The sequence below is a fragment of the Tenebrio molitor genome, chromosome 2, assembly GCF_963966145.1.
Source record: "Tenebrio molitor chromosome 2, icTenMoli1.1, whole genome shotgun sequence".
NCBI classification, from domain to species: Eukaryota; Metazoa; Arthropoda; class Insecta; order Coleoptera; family Tenebrionidae; genus Tenebrio; species Tenebrio molitor.
In genome coordinates, this window is record NC_091047.1 from 3,316,632 (window position 1) to 3,335,658 (window position 19,027).

Sequence of the window (19,027 nt, forward strand, 5' to 3'; positions counted from 1 at the left end):
GGGAAATGTTGCACTAGCGCTCCACATGGAAATTTCAATGAGTGCTACTTCCGAATCAAGGAGAAATGAAGGAAACAAAGATTTTTTCTGGTGTGTTGCGTTAGTTTACCAATTACTATCGATCATCAAAGAATGAAAATGTAGTAAATAAGCAAAGTCGGTGCTCCCGACTCGAAGCGCCAAGATAATGGCACTTCCTGTTGTCGTCGCAGCTCTTGCAACTGTTGCGACACAGATGGATTCGAATTCGACACTCGTTTAACATAAATGATCGATGATCTGTGATTACAAATGATCGGACGCATCCTGGGTACGTTGTTCGAGCCGGGTCATTATGGCAACGTACGTGTTCATTAATTCGGACCATGTAGGATTCTTCCCTCGCGATGGCTGTCATTATGGCGCGCAATGCAACACTTGCCGAAGCCCCGACCGGTGCGCAAATTGCAAATTGAAAGTCTGGGGCCGCTCGGGGGGCGCATGGGGTAGCAAGTTTCTTCCTAATTAGCGGTTTGTGGTCAAATCCAATCGAAACACCAATTTCGGTGAGTACCAATTTTCGATTGATTCCAAATGAGTGTGATCCACCGGTGTTGGTTGGTGAAACTACAAAGCCCCGTCTGTCAACTGTCACTCCACTGAGCGGGTTTGTGTATTCGCGGCACGCAACAGATGTGCCAGAGATGGACCCGATCGAAGTAAAAAAATGAGCGTTGTGCCGTTGGGTCCAAGGTCGCCAGGAAGTGCCCCAAGTGCCGCCACGAGGCCCAATCACCTGATTGTGCATACGGTCGCGAGCGTCGCGTCCTTGTCTAACCCATTTGCGGCGTGACGAAAGCAACAAGTCCCAGTTGTCGGTTCCCGATTTCGTAATTGTTCGCTTTCTAAATCGGCGTGGGTCGCCTTTCCTTTTACACAATCGATCGTGGATCGATGCAGGGCCGTGTCGGAGGGGGCCCCTGTGGCGGCGCGCCGCTCCTAAACCGGGGGTCATTCCGCTGGGCCGCTGGACGACATCCATCCTAGACGCGTTCGGAACAATAATGCATCCCCCATCTGGCAACTACGCACCGGAAAAGAGACGGCAACAACAACACCAACCGGAGGAACAAGAAGAGAACAACACGTCGTAAAGATAGCCAGGATGCCAGGACAGCTGCGGACATGGGCGTAGGGCTAGAGGGGCCGCAGGGGGCAAATGGTGCTCTCTTTGTAAAGAAGTTGTAAATCTCTGCAAAATCACAACTGCACTAAAATATTCAAAAAATTGCAAATCCAGTTTCTTCTTGGAAACACTTGTATAACCACTACAAATGTACGATTCAAAAATACTCACTACACTACACTATTCCTCGAGGACTGGGCCACGACTGTTGCGCAATTTTGTAAATGATATAATGTCAGTTTTAACTCGTGAGAGAAAGTGACATTTTGCCAAAGAGCAACGAGGCATCGATCAAATTGTGTGCTCACAATCGGCTAAATTTATAACTACATATAAAATAAAAAATAGGACAAGTGAAGGGAATTGACGTATGGTGCAGCTGTCAAACCATAAATGTCAAACGTCATTCATTCAGTGAACAAGCAGTGGTATGAATAATTTTTTTTGCAAATTTTGCGCTTTCTTAGTGCGACAGTTGTCAAAGTGAGGTTATGTATTTGGACGAAATGTCAAATCCACTAAAAAGACCCTTTAAAAGCAAAATTGTTGTTTGTTTTCTTTATTGCAATTAGAGAATATACAGGGTGTTTGAAAATTGCTAGTAAAAAAAAAAAACTGTCGCATCTGGAAGGCCTAAGAAATCCAAGAAACCAATTTTTAATTTTTTAAAACAAAAGGGATAAAGTAACCCTATTCCTGCATATTCTACGCCTCAGGCGGGGCAATATTTTTTAAACGTTGGTAACCAAGCGTGATAATGAAGGACCATACAGAAAATTAATATTTTTTTGCAAGATCTTGGCAACCACAGATTGACAGTTTAAGAACATCAAATTTTTTATTTCATTATTGCTAAATAACATGAAGTGTCTTTTTAAAATACCCTAAGTCAGTGGCGCACTAACAATTTTAACCCAATTTTTAGTAATTTTTATCTCGAAAACTAGAGGATTTTTATTAGAATTTTTTTTTGCCGATGACTTCAACTCACCATCACCAATTACCAGTTTTTTTTGTACTAGCAATTTTCAAACAGCCTGTACCGTACAAAAAGTAAATTTTTGTGGATCTCCATTTTTGTTTTTGCTTCTTTAAATTTGAAAATAACTTCTGGATTCGTGTGATTTGCTCGTGTCGAATTAAAATTAGGAAATCAGTTTTTTTCCATCACTTGAGTATTCCGCCAGACATTCATATGATTAAAATACGATAAAATCTATTTTGGTCGAAAGAAATATAATTGAGAGAAACAACATCCTCGTGTGAAAAACTTATCAAAAACGAATGAACCGTCTTATTATCGAGCGGGTCGCTCATTAAAACAAAAAAACTGAACTCGGTGTCAATCTATTTCGGGTCCCGGAGCGGCCCCCTCGCCGTAAAAAATCCGGCGCCCCTGCTTCAGTTCTTGCACGGCGAGAGAGAGGTCTGCTTCAGGTACTCGCCTCTGCTGGCTGTCAGCCTCTTTCTAACACAACTTAATTTCCAAACCTCAATACCGCGTCGGTTGTCGCGGAGGTAGGACGTCTTCTTCGGCGGTGTGTGCGACCCCGTGTGCTGTGACGCTGGTTTGTGCGGTGTTTGTGACGAGGGCGAATCGAGTCTGTGTCCAATGACAATGTGACAGGAATTATCCGAACGATAATCCGACGGTGAGTCCCCCGGCCCGACGGAAATCGTCTTTTAATGGGTTATTTCGAATTTGAAACATGCATGCGTACACATGTCCCGGGTATTTGTGTTTCCTGTCGTAAAATCACCGAATCTAAAAGTGGCAACATCAAAGGATGCATTATTAAAAAAAGACAATTTTTACGGCCGTCCCCCCGAATTCTCTTCGTTTCGACAAAGCACGCTTTTACGGCAGAGATGGTTATTTTTTTTCCGGGTTTATCGGCTCCGCGCCATTGACAAAATAAATCGAACGGGACCGTTAAACGCGCCAATAAACAAACAGCGTAATTGGCGCTGCCAACTTATCAGATCGGATCACACAAAACCGGAAATTAACGAGTCACGTGGCCCAAGGCGCAAACAATAGAAAGGTGATTGTAAACAATCCAGGTTGACCCGCGACTGATCACCGGAAAATCCGGCAAGTTGGCGGACCTGGCCGCGAATCTGGTCCATCCTGGGACAATCTGAATCGAGCAAAAATCCCCAAAGAACTGTTTCAATTCGTGACATATTTCCTAATCCGGTGGCTAAAATAGACGTTTTACGAGTAAATACGCGTTGTTTGTTTTTCTTTGTATATTTTGGACCAATCAAAACATGTGTGAAAACACGTTTCCCGCCAAAAATATTAGAGACGATTAGAAAAAAATAGTGTGGGAGTTAGCGCTCTCGTCTTATGAAATGTGCCCGTCGAGGACAAATCAAAATCGTAAACCGTTGACCGCAATAGAAATTATTAATTTTATGTTTTTATTAGTGGTGTGTTATGTAAAAAAAGTTATAAAAAGGAGATAAAATTTTGATTGGTGGTCTTGTTAAATGCGGGATCGACGAAATTATGCAAAGTTGCCAATTGGAGTTAAAATATTGGTGTTATTTTGGACGTAAAAGTTGTTTGTTTATGCAAAAAACGACAGCAACTTTCACTCTGCTTTCAGGGTATTAGCATACCTTCTTGATTTTGTTGTTTATCGGCTCATTTAGAAAATGTTCAGATTTAGAAATTGTTGTTGGATCGTTCAGATTTGGCCAGAAAAGAAAAATATTAATTTGGCAACGACATTAATTATTGGTTTCGATTTTGGCCTTTAATTGTTTTGATTTTTATCTGAGGAATATTTTTTGAAAACTACCAATGCGTGCCGATTTCAACTCCTCATTATTTTGAGCTTTTTAAATCCCAGCTGTGACTAAAATGATCAATTATTGTTCTCGTGTGCTGCCAATTAATTACGGAAGATGTCATTTTGGATTATTTTTCAAGCAAATAGAAAACTCTAAATTTTAAAATTCCATATTAATGTTGCCGAGTAAGGAAAATATCTGGAATCAGTTTTAATAATATTCTAGGATTAATACCAATATACAGGGTGTATTAAAAATGGCGTATAATATATATGTCACGCGAATCTACGTTGAATAGCAAACAAAAAATTCTAATGTGAATTTGGTCTTAAACGAATAATTTTTAAATCATTACATATTATTATCAAAAATGACATCAATAACAATCCTTGCTTTAGCATAATTGCAATGTTGCAATAGCTTCACAATTTATGAAAAGCATTTATTTAAATGAAATTACAAATAAACCAATAATCAAAATGGTAAAATTGGTGCTGCAATATTTATTTTAGCTGTTGAAATATTAAGCAAATTTCCAAGTTTGACTGTTAATAACTCTATGAGCAGAGGGTTAACAGAAAATTGGTACTAGAGTTTTTTGCTTGTATTTCAACATAGAATCAGGTGATGTAAATATTATGCGCCATTTTTAATACACCCTGTATAAATTGCTAATTACTCAGAAATTTATTTTTTGACAAATATTTTTAGTTTCTCTCCATAGAGAGAGAATATTGTACTTTCGATTCTAAAATGAAGGAGGAAATGCTCACTTTCTATTGAGATAGCAGCAAAAATTATTATAGTCCTGATCTGGCACCTTGTGACTTCTGTTTGTTCCCGAGATCAAAATGCAATTTGATGAAACACTTCGCGCTCATTGCTGTAACATTTTAACGAGTATACCGGGTGTTTTAATGAAAATAAAAAAGTGAAAGTTGTTTATGCCTAAATTAAAGAAAATTTGCAACGCAGCCCAACAACCAGAATTTCATATTTAATTCTTCCGAAGTATCTTTATTTGGGAAAAATAAAAGAACCGCTCCAGCCAATGCGCTATTTTTTTTGTGAACCAAAATTGCCACCACAAGAAATAAATAAAAACCGTAAAGGCGAGCTCAAGCTCGACACTTCGACGCGATCCAAACCGATTAAAAATAAAATTCTCTCCACTCGCTCTGCTCTTCGCTTGACACAACCTTTTGTTCCACTTTCGCCGCCGTTAAAAGACAAACGGCGCTACTTTATTCGCTTTTAATCTGTTTTCCTTCACGGGTTGGTAAACCTGCACGGCATGCAATGTCGATCTAACTGTGAAATGAAAGCTGCTCGCCGTAATTTCGCGTGATTACACCAAGCACGAAATCAAACAAGCTGGCTACGACCGTTTAACCCTCGCATCTTCCGCCAACAATCGTCTATTTTTAGCAGCACCTGCAGAACACGAAAAGAAACAATATTTACTCAATCGCACGAGAACCGGCGGGTCAAGAACGTTTTTGTGGGGACGCTGCTCTTTTGGGATTGCCGCCGCACCGACCGGTAATTTACCGTAGACTCATTTGTGGCGGCGGCATCGCCGCTTGATTTACAATCCCCAAGAATAAAGGCTGCGAGCCGACGGCAATAACGAACGCCAATAATAATGATAGTTTATAGATAATTATTGTTTGCCAATGATTTGCGGGCGGTCATTAAAACCCGAATCACGCCCCGGCCTTTCTCGGTAGCCGCTCCCGCCCCCCGCCAGACCGTACCTAATAACTCAATCCATGGGCAACAAGGACGAAACGTCGACTTTCACACAGATTCGACGGTCGGGTCCCTTGCGACATATGGCCGCCGCCCCCGCGCTCATTACACCGCCTTTCAAAAGAACTATTCATAAAATTGACAGATACAGATAAATTTAGCTGTTGCCTTTCCGTATACATGTGGCATGCGTCTGGAGGAGGGTGGCAACACTGATTTACGACCGAAATGTCGACGAAAGTGGTTCCGATCCAGGGATTACCGCCGCTCGTTCGTCGCTCTAATTGACTCGAAATTAGCGGGCCCAACCATTCCACTCCACCATAAACCAGACCGGATGATTGTTTAATTACCATTTCACACGGCCAAACCGCTCAAAAACATAAATCTACCAAGTCGCGGTTGGTAGCACTGTCCAGGGTTCTATATGTCATGTACTTCGCGCACTCCAAAGTTGCAGAACGCAAGTCGGGTTTGGTGGTGATAATTGGGGTGCTGCAGAGACTACCACTGGGTCCTGCGCGTTTCGTCAGACTGGGCCACTCGAGAGTACGGGAAGAAAACAAGTGCTTGTGTTGCATCACGTGAATAGACGATATTTGGGGCCCATCTACCTGTCCTCCAATAAAAATAAATCTGAGAGAAACGTGACAACGAAGACGGCAGATGGTTTAGGACCAGCACAAGGCCAGGCAGCTGGTGCAATTCGAATGAAAAATCGAGCTGGGTCTTTCTTTTTTTATTGAAAAACATATCGGGGTGGATTTTCTGTGGGGTGTAGAACATAAAAGTGAAACGTGTATCCAAAACACGCTGTCGAGGGGTATTTGGGGATTTGAAAGGACAGATTGGCCGCGCAAGGTGTTGCGTAAGTGGATTGTTGTCCATTTTGGGTCAAATCGAAAGAAAAATAGATGGTTTTGTTGACGACGTCACGTAAAGATTCTAAATGAGTTTTATGAGGCCTTTATGAAAGGAGTGGGACGTGGACGTTATCGCACGCATGTGAGGTTTGCACGATGAGGCCTGGGCCAGCGACCGAGATAATACATGCGTTGCGAATAAAATAAAAATAAGGGCTGATTTTTGTGAAAGTTTGCGACTAGAAAATGGATTTTTGACATGAAGATCTGTTGTCTCTAGACATAAAAGTGACAGCGTCAATCGTTGTTTTAAGATAAAGAGTCAAATATCAATGAGTGTGTTTCCTTTATTTACTTTATCGCATAGCGTGCGGTAAAACATTTATAATCACACGGCATGAAGTAAAGTCGTTACCTGTTACGCATTTCAACGTGGGATAAATAGCATGCAGTATTTTAAAAAAACGTTAGAGTAAGAAAAGTATGAAGGGCTTTTACGGGGATGATTTTCTGTACCATAGATGAGAGATACAGGGACATGCGTGATGGGGAAGGATGATTCAGGGGAGATGGAGGAGGGAGATATAAGGAGATCCACGGGAAGTGCAGGAGGATCCAGGAAAGACATAGGAAGATCTAAGGGAGATGCAGGGAAGCTAAAGGAGGATCTGAGGGAGATAAAGGGAAATGCGGTGGAATCTGAGGGAGGTACAGAGGGATCCGGGGAAGATGCAGGGAGAATCCAGGAAGTGTACAAGATGATGCAGGAGGATCTTCTGATGGAGGTACAGGGAGATCCATAGGGATTTGTGAGAAGTAAAAGAGATCGGGGGCGATGCAGGAGGATCCGGGGGTTCGATGGAAACACACAGAGAAGTATTCTACAGAGATCTTTTGTCCCAAAAAATTTCTAAATATTTTGTAGAAATGTTTTTAAAAAGTAAGAAAAGTATGAGGGGCTGTTTACGAGAGTGATTTTCTGTACCATCGATGAGAGATACAGGGACATCCGTGATAGAGAAGGAAGAGTCAGGGGAAGATGCAGGAGGATCTGGGGGAGGTACAGGGGATGCGGCGGTATCCGAGGGAAGTGTGGGGAGATCCACGAGAAGTGCATAAAAAGATCCCAGGGAAATGAGGGGAAGGTATGGAGGATGCAGGAGGATCTAAGGAAAGTACAGGGGGGTGCGGTGGTATCCGAGGGACATGTAGAAATTCACGAGAAATGCAAGGGAATCCCGGACAGGCATCTAAGGGAGATGGAGGGAAGGTATAGGGGAGCTGGAGGAGGATCTGAGGGAGATGAAATGAAATGGGGTGGAAACTGGGGGAGGTGCAGAGGAAGATCCGGGGAAGATGCAGGGAGATCTGAAAAAGGTCCAGGGAGATGCAGTAGGATTTGAGGGAGGTACAGGGAATGCAGGAGAACCCAGGAATGTACAAGGAGATACAGGAGGATCTGATGGAGGTACTTACAGGGAGATCCACAGGGATTTGGAGGAAGTAGAAGGGATTGGGGGACAATGCAGGAGAATCCGGGGGATTCGATGGAAACACAGAGAGAAGAAAAATATTCTGCAAAAAATTCTTGTGATCAACCCCTCGGGAAACATTGATATGTATTGCATTTTTGGAATTCTTTTTTGTTGGTAATTTAATTTTTGGCGTACGGATCAAAGATTGTTTTTAATTTTCACTGCGATAGTATCACATATAAATTCAACGGTATTAAGATCTGCAGAGTTTCATGGTAATTTACACTGAAGCCTCATAATTTACGTTAAGTTTTTTAGATAACGTTAAGGTTTTGTAATTATCATCCTTATTTATCAAGGTTTACGTTGAACTTGAACTTGATCCATTTAACTTAAGTGATTTAAGGCAAACTTTTGAAAACGAACTTGTCACTATCTCTACTTTCAGTCATCAAATTGCAAAACAAACGTGTGAAACACAAAAGTTGAGACAACTATCTGATCGGTGACATTTTGACGAATTTTTTTGGGTGCCTAAATAGGAAGTAGACGAGCTGGAATCATGTCCGCAGACAATTTGACAATAAAAGAGATGGGAATGATAAAACCGCTGTCGTCGCCTCCCAAATAAGAATTTTAACAAGCGCAAAGATCAGTTCCCGGCCCACGAAATTTTTTGTCAAAGCGGAAAATCAGAATATTTGGCGACTTCACGCACTTAAATAAACATGACTTCACGCCTTAAACAAAAACTGAATGAAATTTAAATATCGCCAAAACAACAGTTTCTGTTTGCACGCGGCCTTGACTCGCCAGGTGTTGACTAGAAACAATTGTCTTTTGCTTTTGGGATTAAGAAGTGCAAACAATCGCAGTTTTTGATTAAATAAGGCGGCGACCTTGTCGCATTTGTACAGCGAATTCCGTGAAAATGTTCCGTCGAGTGTGAGAAAATAATGTTTCGATTTGTATGCGGATGGCAATCGTCGACGCATCTCCAAAAGGATTTCTGCAATATTCCAGTCATTCACAAACAATATCCCTCCACGTTCGGACGGCGGAATCACTCAGCGAAAGTATCCGATTTATTCGAACTTATCTCAAGAGCCTCTCGAAGATTTGTCACAACATATGTAAAATGCGGCTACCGTGCCCAAATGTGTCGCGATCAGATTGCATTTTGATTCGTTTTGCAATCATTTTGATGGCGAAAAAGTGACAAGTGCAACAGGACTGCAAACAAAACGTCGATGGCCAATCGCTGATCGCAGCTGAGATACCACGTGGTGCTATCTAAGTACCGCGATTACTGGAGATTACAACTGACAATTGAATTTTGACCCAAACGTTTTGTTTATTTGAATCTTGTCGATGAATCATTTCTATTTTTTGTTAAGTTTTTCAAAACGCCAAGACCTGATGAATCGGAAGTGTCGAAAGCTGGCAGGATGACAGTCAAAATGATTTTTGCAAGTTCGGTGTACGCATAACGGACCATATTTTTTCTGTAAATAACTCGGACACAATAAATTTTCCTCGATCCAGCAAGTCATTGTTCAGTCGTGGATCAAAGCCAGCAGAACGCTAATGACTTTGGCAAAGTTTTGTGACACGTTGACATTTATTATTTATAAAAACAAAATTGCAAATGCGCTAACTTTGCGATAACGACAAGAACAAATATTGGTGGATGACACGTGTAGAAAACAACTGACGGAAATGGGTCCAAAAGGACCCAACGACTCCGGGATGCAGGAAAAGTGTTGCGACTGGTCGAGCGTGAAGGTTCGCTTATGCAAATTTGCAGCAAAAAATACCATTCCGGGAGCGTGCACACACGACATGCCTACTGTCACGTATTCTTTGCAATAGCTTACGTTATTACATCTAATCACTAAATTCGCTGTTCTGATATAATTACACACGACATGGTGCCAGTCGCTAGTTCTTTTCATTTCCGACAAGAAATCGGTGAGTACGAAATTATCTCGGGGACGGGGCCGCCGCCGCCACCCCTTCGGGCGCCGAATTCGGCGGGGTCGGTGCACGCCAGAGGCTGGTGCATCTTTGATGCCCCTCGGGTCAAGCCGCCGATGACATTGACCGTCTGTCATAGACCCGAAGACAATCGCGCTTCTTTTTTTCGTGTTGTGATAAGAAATCTCTTTGCAGGCATGTGGTGGGTCATGGTATCAGTGGCGGCTCTAGTGGGTGCGGCGACGTCGTTGCCGTGCGAACAGGCCAGGATGAGGTGTGCCTACAGAGTGGGATGCGGCATGGCCCTCCAGAACTACGTGGTGGGGTGCTCGGGGGTGCTCCAGGGGCCCCCGCCCACCCAGTGCCCCGAGATTTGCCACCACTCCCTCATCGCCCTCACCTCCACCGAAGAAGGAAAGGATCTGATGAACGTGAGTACCACATTTTCTTCTTTCTTCCCCAAATCTTTTCCCTCAACTTCAAACGTTCACTCGAAACCAAGAAAATCCCACTTTCCTCACCACTTCCACTTCAAACCAACGAAAGTGGTACTTTTCCGCAATTATCCAAGATATTTATTTGAGCTTCTCTATTTCAGTATCCATTTTATTTTTTTACGACCAATAACTGGAAACACTTTATTGCACACTTATAGAAAGTCAATGAAAAAGTCTACAATGTCGTAAACTTTTACTGCTACCGGTGTGGATCTGACAAAGCACCCATCACACAGCAGTACTCCTCCAGAAATAATTAATTTGGTTCTTCCATTTTCTTTGACGTTTTTCTTCTCTTGATCCTCCTTCTGATTTTCGTGTGATTTGCAGTGCAAGTGCAGCGACGAGTACTGCGAGGACCAGAAGCTCCGCTCGGAAATCTGCCGCCCCGAGGTGATGAAGACGATCGGGTCGCCTGTGGTGTCGTGTCGGGTGGCCCAGTGGATCTGCGCCGCGGACACCCAGTGCTCCACCGCCCTCAAGTACTACAACCAGTACTGCCGGGCGATGTTCCACGGGAAGAAGTGCACCCCCAGGTGCAACAACTCGATCTCGATCCTGCGCCGCCAGGAGAAGGCCGCCAAGTTGACCACGTGCAAGTGTGACGGTTTCGAAGACTACGACTGTCGCGGCATTCAAAAGAACATGGCGAAGCTGTGCTTCCACAAGCACAACCACCACCACCAGAACGCCACCAGGCACGCCACTCCAGAGCCGCCGCCACCGGTCGCGCCGCCGGCGGACGTGGGGGACGCGGCCGCGGCGCCCGTTCTCGCCTTCGGAGCCGTCGTCCTGGCGGTCGTGGGACTCGTTACGTGATACTGTCCGATCGCTCTTCCTCAACTTTGAATCTACCTCGTTAACAGTATTTATTTATTTTCGTATTTATGGGATCAGTCCGAGCGATGATCGCTAACCAAAGTAACTTATACGGTTAATTAACTATGTCACGTTATAGTTCCTAAATCTAGAAAACATGCCAGAAACGAGATACAATCAAGACAACGCACACATGTAAATTGTACAGATTTTGTAACATATTGTATTGTATATTCGGATGTAGACTACGGTTTCAGTGACTTGTAAAGGTTGTTGTTAAGCTTTAAGTTTAGTCTAAGCCCATTCCCTCACACCCCACAGATTCAGGGAACAATCCTACTGATAGTTCACACCAAAGAAGCGCTTGATGCTGTATATTGCTTTAAGTTATTGAGAGTCGCTTTATACACACCAGCACTTCTTGTTGGACGTACGACGTTCACTTTTCGACGATATAGACGAGCACGCCTGCCGTTTTTCTCCCGACGCTTTCACCAAATCCCAAAACCAGTACAAACTGAAAGTGAGGTTATGTCAATTTGCGGACAGTGTGACCAAAAACAAACCACAAAAACTTACGTGATGTGTATAATCAATAAATCAATCAATCATGCACGCAAAAGCTGCCCAACCATTCAAACCGTACGCACTGTGTTAATAAAAAGTTAGGTTAAGTGGGCAAATTTTGACTCGATGATTTTCAAATTGCGGCGTTCCTGTTCGATTAGTAATACGGAACAAGAGGTTTATTGCTAATTAGACGCCCAGCTGGCCGCCACTTACACATTTTTTTACCACAAATGGATCGGGTGATCACGTCCGGAATTTAGGTATCAGTTTTCGATAATTAATTGTTGTGAAATTAATTAAGTGGGGCATGGCAGTGTCGCACCACGTTTTGATTAATAATGGGACAAGCAAGTGTGTAAATTTAACGCGTCCACGACAGATAATTAGCGGTGTAATGATCGATTTGGTACGTGAATTGGTAAAAATTTCAGTTGGCAGAACTTATACGTTTGACAGTTTGTCCTGGCATGTGCTGAATCAAATTTTGGGTCCTAGACCCGTGACTAATACTTCAAAAGTGATAAATGTGTACTCTTTGTGATGTTTCGTGCCGGGAGTTTGGCACAGTTCCATTTTTTCTTCAGTTTCAACTAATTCTGTCACGTGCTGATTTAAGTAAAGCGGTCACACTGTCGCACTTTGTACAGCGCACCATCAGACAATTGTCACCTCTTGGGGGCGTGCACCAAAAGACTGTAGTCGTGCTCAAGTACCGCGATCTGACCTGTACTAGGACTTATTTATGATTTTGTATAAATTGTTAAGAGATATTGTATAGAATTTTATTTATGCGTGTTGTTCAGGGGTCCACCGGCCCCCGCATGTACAAAAATGAAAATAAACGTATTGTTTGTTATCCAGAGGCAGTGTTGGTTCGTTTTTTACCATAATTGATTTATCTATTATGTATTTTAATCTCCGCCGGGCCGTGTAAGAAGCGTCCACGGTGGTCCGCGCCTAATTAAGGTGGGCATTATGCACGGAAAATATAAGCTTAGAGAGGACGATCAACTCGGGGAGGATTCATAACAGGAAATCAGGCCGCCGCGTAATCCGGAGGTAATCGTTTGGTTTTTTTGCAGTTATTATGGAGATGAAGACGAAGACTTGAAGAGTGCGTTCGGCAAATCTCTCCAAAAGTCTGGAGAAGTGGAGTGAGCTTGAAAATTGGAAGGGGTTGATGCTCACGGAGGTGGGGACGATCCCGAGCGGGCTGGGAGCCCCATGTGCATGTTTAATTGGGCGACCCTGGCGCGTCAATTAGCGCCGGGTCCGGGCGACCCGGTGGCGCAAAACGTCATGAATTGCGGCGTGCATTGTTTACTACGGTGTCGGCGAGTCATCGCACTTCCGAGAGGGCCGTCGTGCTCTTGTTTTCTCGGCGATCGGCTCGTCTGGAAGCACATGGTGAGCCAGCGAGGCCGGCGATAAAAAGACTAGGGTAGGAGTATCCCGCTAGGGGGAGGGGCGCGGAGGGGCTCGAGCGCCACACACGACGCCGGCCACACCGTGGACCACCCAGCTTGGAGCCCCGGGGCAGAGGGGCGCCCCCGTCGCCTCCCGTCCAGCTCGCGAATATCGTAATCAGGAGATCGGGGCCGCTCTCAATGGGCCACCACCCCTCCACGATCAGCTGGTGGAGGCGAACCTTTGAAGGAATGTGCGTAAAACTAGTAAGATGCAAGGCGCATGCTCCCGTCGCCGGTGACCTCCGCGAGCTACTTTCACTCGTTTTTTCCGGGTGTGACCCCGAGACAAGGACGCGGAGGAGGTCCCGCGGGAAGACGATGTTCTGGACTCGGCCGCACATAAATCATAGATTTCCGTCTGAGCATCGCTGGAAACGCCGCCTTTAATCTTCGGGCAATAAGTCTCTTATGGTACTTGAGAAAAATGCCACAATTAAGATTCTGGTTTTTGTCGTGTTATTACGATATTAAAGATGGCCGCTAACGATCTAAATTCACACGGACTGAATCTGGCGAGCTCGGGGGCCACGACCGAATCCCACTAAACGAAATCTTCCCAAAGAAGATTTTGGTTGTTGCACCGTGATCGCTGGAACCTCCAGGAAGCAATTTCTTCTCGGTGAGGCTTTCACCTCGTTCCGGCGACCTTATCCATCTCGCGCCAGAGCGACACGGTCGTAAAATATCCGTCGAAGCCCATTTCGGACCATTATTTTCCATATAAGACGATAATGTGGGTGCCACGAGCCATATGGCAGACGTGGTCGTTGTCTTTGATGAGTCGACAACTAACGAAATTATTGTTTCTGGTGGGCTGCTCGATTGTGAAACTCCTATTCACGGAAGGGTGAATCGCAGCAGACGCTCAATTATCTGATGGTGTGGTACGAACCCCGGAATGATGATAAATGTTATCGCGACGAGTGCGTTTGAGCCTTTTCCGTTCCTAACGAAGGGAAGTGGATGATGCAGTCCAACATCTGATACGAGATGGGGGGTCTTTGTTCGTTAAATGAGATATTATGGTATCGTGATGAAAAAACTCCGATTGTGGTGGTTTTGCAACGGGGTGACTGGAATTTGATCGGGTCGGGGAAGATCCGGTCCTCGTGGTCGAGGGATGATCCGACGATCATCCCTATCTATCGTTACAAAAGAAATGAGATCTGAGAGGTTTGATTCATAAGTGATAATAATAATTTGTCAATCTGTCAGTGCGCAACGTTTGTAGTTTTGAACCATGAAAAGGTTATTCACCTAATTTCATTCTTATTTATCGTATCACGAGATATTACAAGTGTCCTGAAATAACACTTGAACTTGAACATGAGAAAGATCAACAGCAAAGTGTCAAAAAATTGAGAAAAAAATGACAATTAATGTCATGCATACAACATGATGATAGGTTATGATATTTACGACTGTTTTACAATGGAGCATTTTCGATTGCGTCAAAGAATGACCTTGACGACCAACATTTATTGCTCGCGACTGTATGTTTGAGAGCTACAGAAATTACATTTATACAGGGTTATTCACGTAAGATGACGAGCCTGACCAGGTAAAAATGCAACCCAAAAGACAATTCACAAAGCAATCTCGATCTCTATTACATTATCCGGCATTCATAAAACATAGACAGCTTTTAACGTCAGTCTGATGAATGTCAAGTTCTGACAGAAAAATACCTCTCTCAACAAATTATGATTTATTAATAACAATAATAAGCAATTAAAATCACAAAAGTATTGGGTAAGAAGGATCATATCGGTTCTGTCATTGTTCAAAAACTACAACGTGATCAAGAATGACTGAATCTGTTGGTAACAATGAAAATTTGAATGATTTTGGTACCACTGTAATCTAAACTCATTTCCGGTTGTCAACTTTTTGACAGAGTTGACAAGCAAATTTGACGTTTACCATCAAAGGGTCATTTTTGTAATAGCATAAACATACCCGACATAACCTAATTTTTTTTAATGTCGTGTCAAGTTAAAACATCCGGTCAGTGCCAATTACGAAACAGAAAAACACCAATATTTTTCAATTGTTTCTTGCCAACAGACTCAGTCATTGTTGATCATGCTGTAAATATGAACGAAAAATGCGATAGATATACCTTTGAAATTAATAGAATACCTACTTGGATTCCTGATTTAATTTTTAAATACCACAACACAATGAGTGTTTTGTAAAGTGTATTTTGGGTTGTTGCATTTTTACCTGGTCAGGCTCGTTATCTTACGTGAATAACCCTGTATAAAAAACTTGAGATATTTTTGGTTTTGGTGTTTGACACTTTGACAGATTTTCCCCTAAATGCAACTTCCACCACACAACTTTGTGAAAGTTACACCCAGGAATGGATGGATAGTAATGACCCAAAGTAGAAAGTATTAAAAAAAATAAATAAAAAAAGTACAGTAAAAGAATGGCCTTTCACAGAATCTTGTTTCGTGGTAAATTTCATTTACGTTTGTTGCTAAGTTCATTTTTTCTTTGAAACAATTGTCTAAGTGTTGTATTTTTCAGTGTCATTATCGTCTTAATTTCTTGTCTTTTGGTATAAAATTTGCTTACACCTGATTTTTTTTGACTTTTGAAATTTATTAACATAACCTCGAACCTGATCTAGGGAGATTTTACGATACAGATGTTCCAAAACGAAAGGTTTTAGGGTGGTACAGCCTGGTCTTTGAGGGATTTTGACACTGACAATTGTTAAAAAAAAAACTATATACTCATTAACAAATTTAAATCCTATCAAAAATGTAATTTGTTTAACTATAATAAAACGATAAGAAGCTTGGTTGATGAATTGTTTTTTTCTATCATAGAAATATGTAGCTTGTAATTGCATATCAATGATATCATATCTGATGAGGAAAATAGTTTTCTCCAAAATCATCCGTTATCAAAAGATTTCAAAAGTATAAATCGTATAAATTGTTGCACATTGACATTATCCTTGAGTGGAATTTTTTCCCACTTTTTAAGTCAAACGTCCTTATCCATTCCAACTGTTTTTGTTTAGCGATCACTACCAAGCCTTACCTATGGTTTTCTTAAATTTGAAATTTTGAAGTAGATTTAACAAAGTTACTGCAATTATGGGACACCTGTGTAACCCTAAGTATTTTTTTTTCAAATTGTTGGCAAGTCTGATACGATCTTGTTTATATTTACATTTTTTTATAATAGATCGCAGTGCATTCGATCATTATTTGACATTTCTGTCAAGTAGAATACATTTATAAAGTAACGCTTAAGGTATAAGATTATATGGCCCTTTAAAAGTATTTGGCCGGAGATAAACGTTCCTTTTGTCGCAATTGCAGTAGGCGGTCAGCCCAACCATAAATCATGCTTCAAGCAATTCTGTGTTGTGAATTCCAGAGCCGGTCTCAAAACAAATGCGTACCCACGAAATTATATTTATTTATTAAATATACAATACTATTACAAATCATCTTTACTGTTTTTAAGACACAAAGTGCTAAAGGGAATTTCGTTTCAATAACAAAATTTACAATAAACATCAAAATCATGTTCTTTCACAAATTTTTAATCCCTGCCCTGAACGAAGGAAAAGGGATGCAGCTGCACGACCCCAGACAACCATCTTAACGCCAATATTGGTTTCCATTATTGGGATAATTTTAGTGCTGTCATATAATCTTATACCTTAAGTGTTACTTTACATTCTATTCTATCTAAACGCGATAAAAAATAGTGCTAAACAATAGTTTTAAATGATTCTTTAACGAAAAATAATTGTAATACAAATTTTGTCACAACTTTGATGGTATTTTCACCACTGGATATAAGATTCAACAACGTATTCCGTAAAGTTTTTTTCTTTTTTAACACACATCCAACTTGTCTCTATCTAGACTTAAAATTGTTGTTATCAAGTTTAGCAAAGTGCTGTAAATGTGTCTTTAATTAAGCCTTGAATGTTACATTTTTCCATAGGGTTCAAATTAAGACATTTTGATGGCTAGTCCATAGCACTTTTCCTGCCTTGTAAGCCAGTAATTTTTAGTTTGATAAATTTAAGTAGAATTTGATGTCACGTCCAGATAAACATCACAAAACATGTATCGTGTATGGAAAGATAAACTATATATTCGGTAAAAATTAGCATCTAATCTAATAAACAATGAATTACACTTCAGCAAATACAAAGTCCTATAAAAACGTATATCAAGTGTTCTGTGGAATTCCAATATATTTGATTTTTGCCGTTCTGTAGCATATTGTGGTACCAAATAGAAAAACAGAGGTTATGTTGGGTCCATAATGACAAGTTTTTAATAAAGACTGTTGTACGATGAAAAGTAATTAGGATATAGAAAATAGAAAATTAGAAGCAAAACAACTAAGACGTCCAAGTCACAACGGACGCTAAGATTTAATAATTTGACATTTGACATCTGATTTGACGAGTTTAACGGCTCGACCTAGTTCGACATAATAAAACTGTAGAGCCGCACAATTCCACAGGACTCTTGACATACGTTCTTTTATAGACACTTTGTACGACTTAACTTACATTGCCTTGATTTTTTGTACAGCAAGTGTGGATTCAAGTTGTCCCAAAAACTGATAATATTGTAGCATTCGCAAATAAATTTCCCTATTTTTAATAGTAGATTGAAATACCTTTTGATGCTTTACCAATAACAAAATTTGCCTACAAACTGAACTATACTCTGTTCACTTAAGCAATGTAGTAATCACGTGCACACCACGCACTCCCGCAGTCCCTGTATGATCCATGTATTTAAATGGAGACACAGCCTTCTTGTGACACGAATCATTTATGAAAACCCTGTATAAAGCAATTCACAAAGAATTTCTTTCTTGACATAACTACAGGGCACTAAATACCACTGTGGATAAAGTTGCTAAAGGGCTTTAATAGATTTATGTGAGAAATAAAGGTCAAAAGAAGATTGTTTTTCAGTTAAAAACTGGCTGCGCTCGTGCGTATGAACTTCCCACTTCTAAAAAAAGCAGTGCTTGATACACATGTTCCATAAATAGCTGTATTAAAATCGTGCGTGTTATTTTTTAAAGCTGGTTGTGTTTTTATTATCCTTTGAAGTAATATTTTGTTTAGAAAGGTCAAGTGGGGTTGTAATAAATTTAATTTAAAATCAGTGATGCATTCTAAAATGAAAATATAACTTTTGAAATAGAGAAGCGGTCAAGAAATTGGTAAGTGTGGTCTGGTGTAAATAAATTTATAATTTACTTTCCGAGATAAAATATATTTTCCGCATAAGATCGTCTCGGTTCAATTAAGTCGTAATTGCTCGGCAAGCTTGGCGGTAAAATGTCGGGCATTTTAATGCCAGGATGTCAATACGACAAGATTTCATCCAGAATCTCCGCTAATAACCAACAAATGTCATTAGAGTACCGCGCACGTTAACCGCACAGCCATAATAGCCAGTTATTATCATCAGGGCGGTCCATTACAAGAACATCTAATCAAAACACATGACTGATAGACTCGAACCGTCTAATCAAGCATTCCTTTTTGTAATGCACGTTAATAACAAAGCGCCCGTTTTTATGCAAAATCCGAATCGACAGCGGACCACCAACGTCTCCACAAAAAATCCCT

The 19,027-nt window shown here is 41.4% G+C and overlaps 1 protein-coding gene across 2 annotated transcripts; it reads left to right on the plus strand.

Moving 5' to 3' along the window:
• The first annotated feature begins 2,570 nt into the window (after positions 1 to 2,570).
• Positions 2,571 to 12,782, plus strand: LOC138124350 (growth arrest-specific protein 1-like). 2 transcript variants are annotated; one of them, XM_069039382.1, is made up of 3 exons: positions 2,571 to 2,817; positions 10,230 to 10,465; positions 10,862 to 12,782. In XM_069039382.1, the coding sequence occupies exons 2-3, from the start codon at positions 10,232 to 10,234 to the stop codon at positions 11,348 to 11,350; spliced, it is 723 nt and encodes a 240-aa protein (XP_068895483.1). In that variant the 5' UTR covers positions 2,571 to 2,817; positions 10,230 to 10,231; the 3' UTR covers positions 11,351 to 12,782. The 2 variants fall into 2 exon arrangements, with proteins under 2 accessions (XP_068895483.1, XP_068895482.1); XM_069039381.1 differs by lacking the exon at positions 2,571 to 2,817 and adding an exon at positions 8,536 to 10,028.
• The last annotated feature ends 6,245 nt before the right edge of the window (positions 12,783 to 19,027 follow it).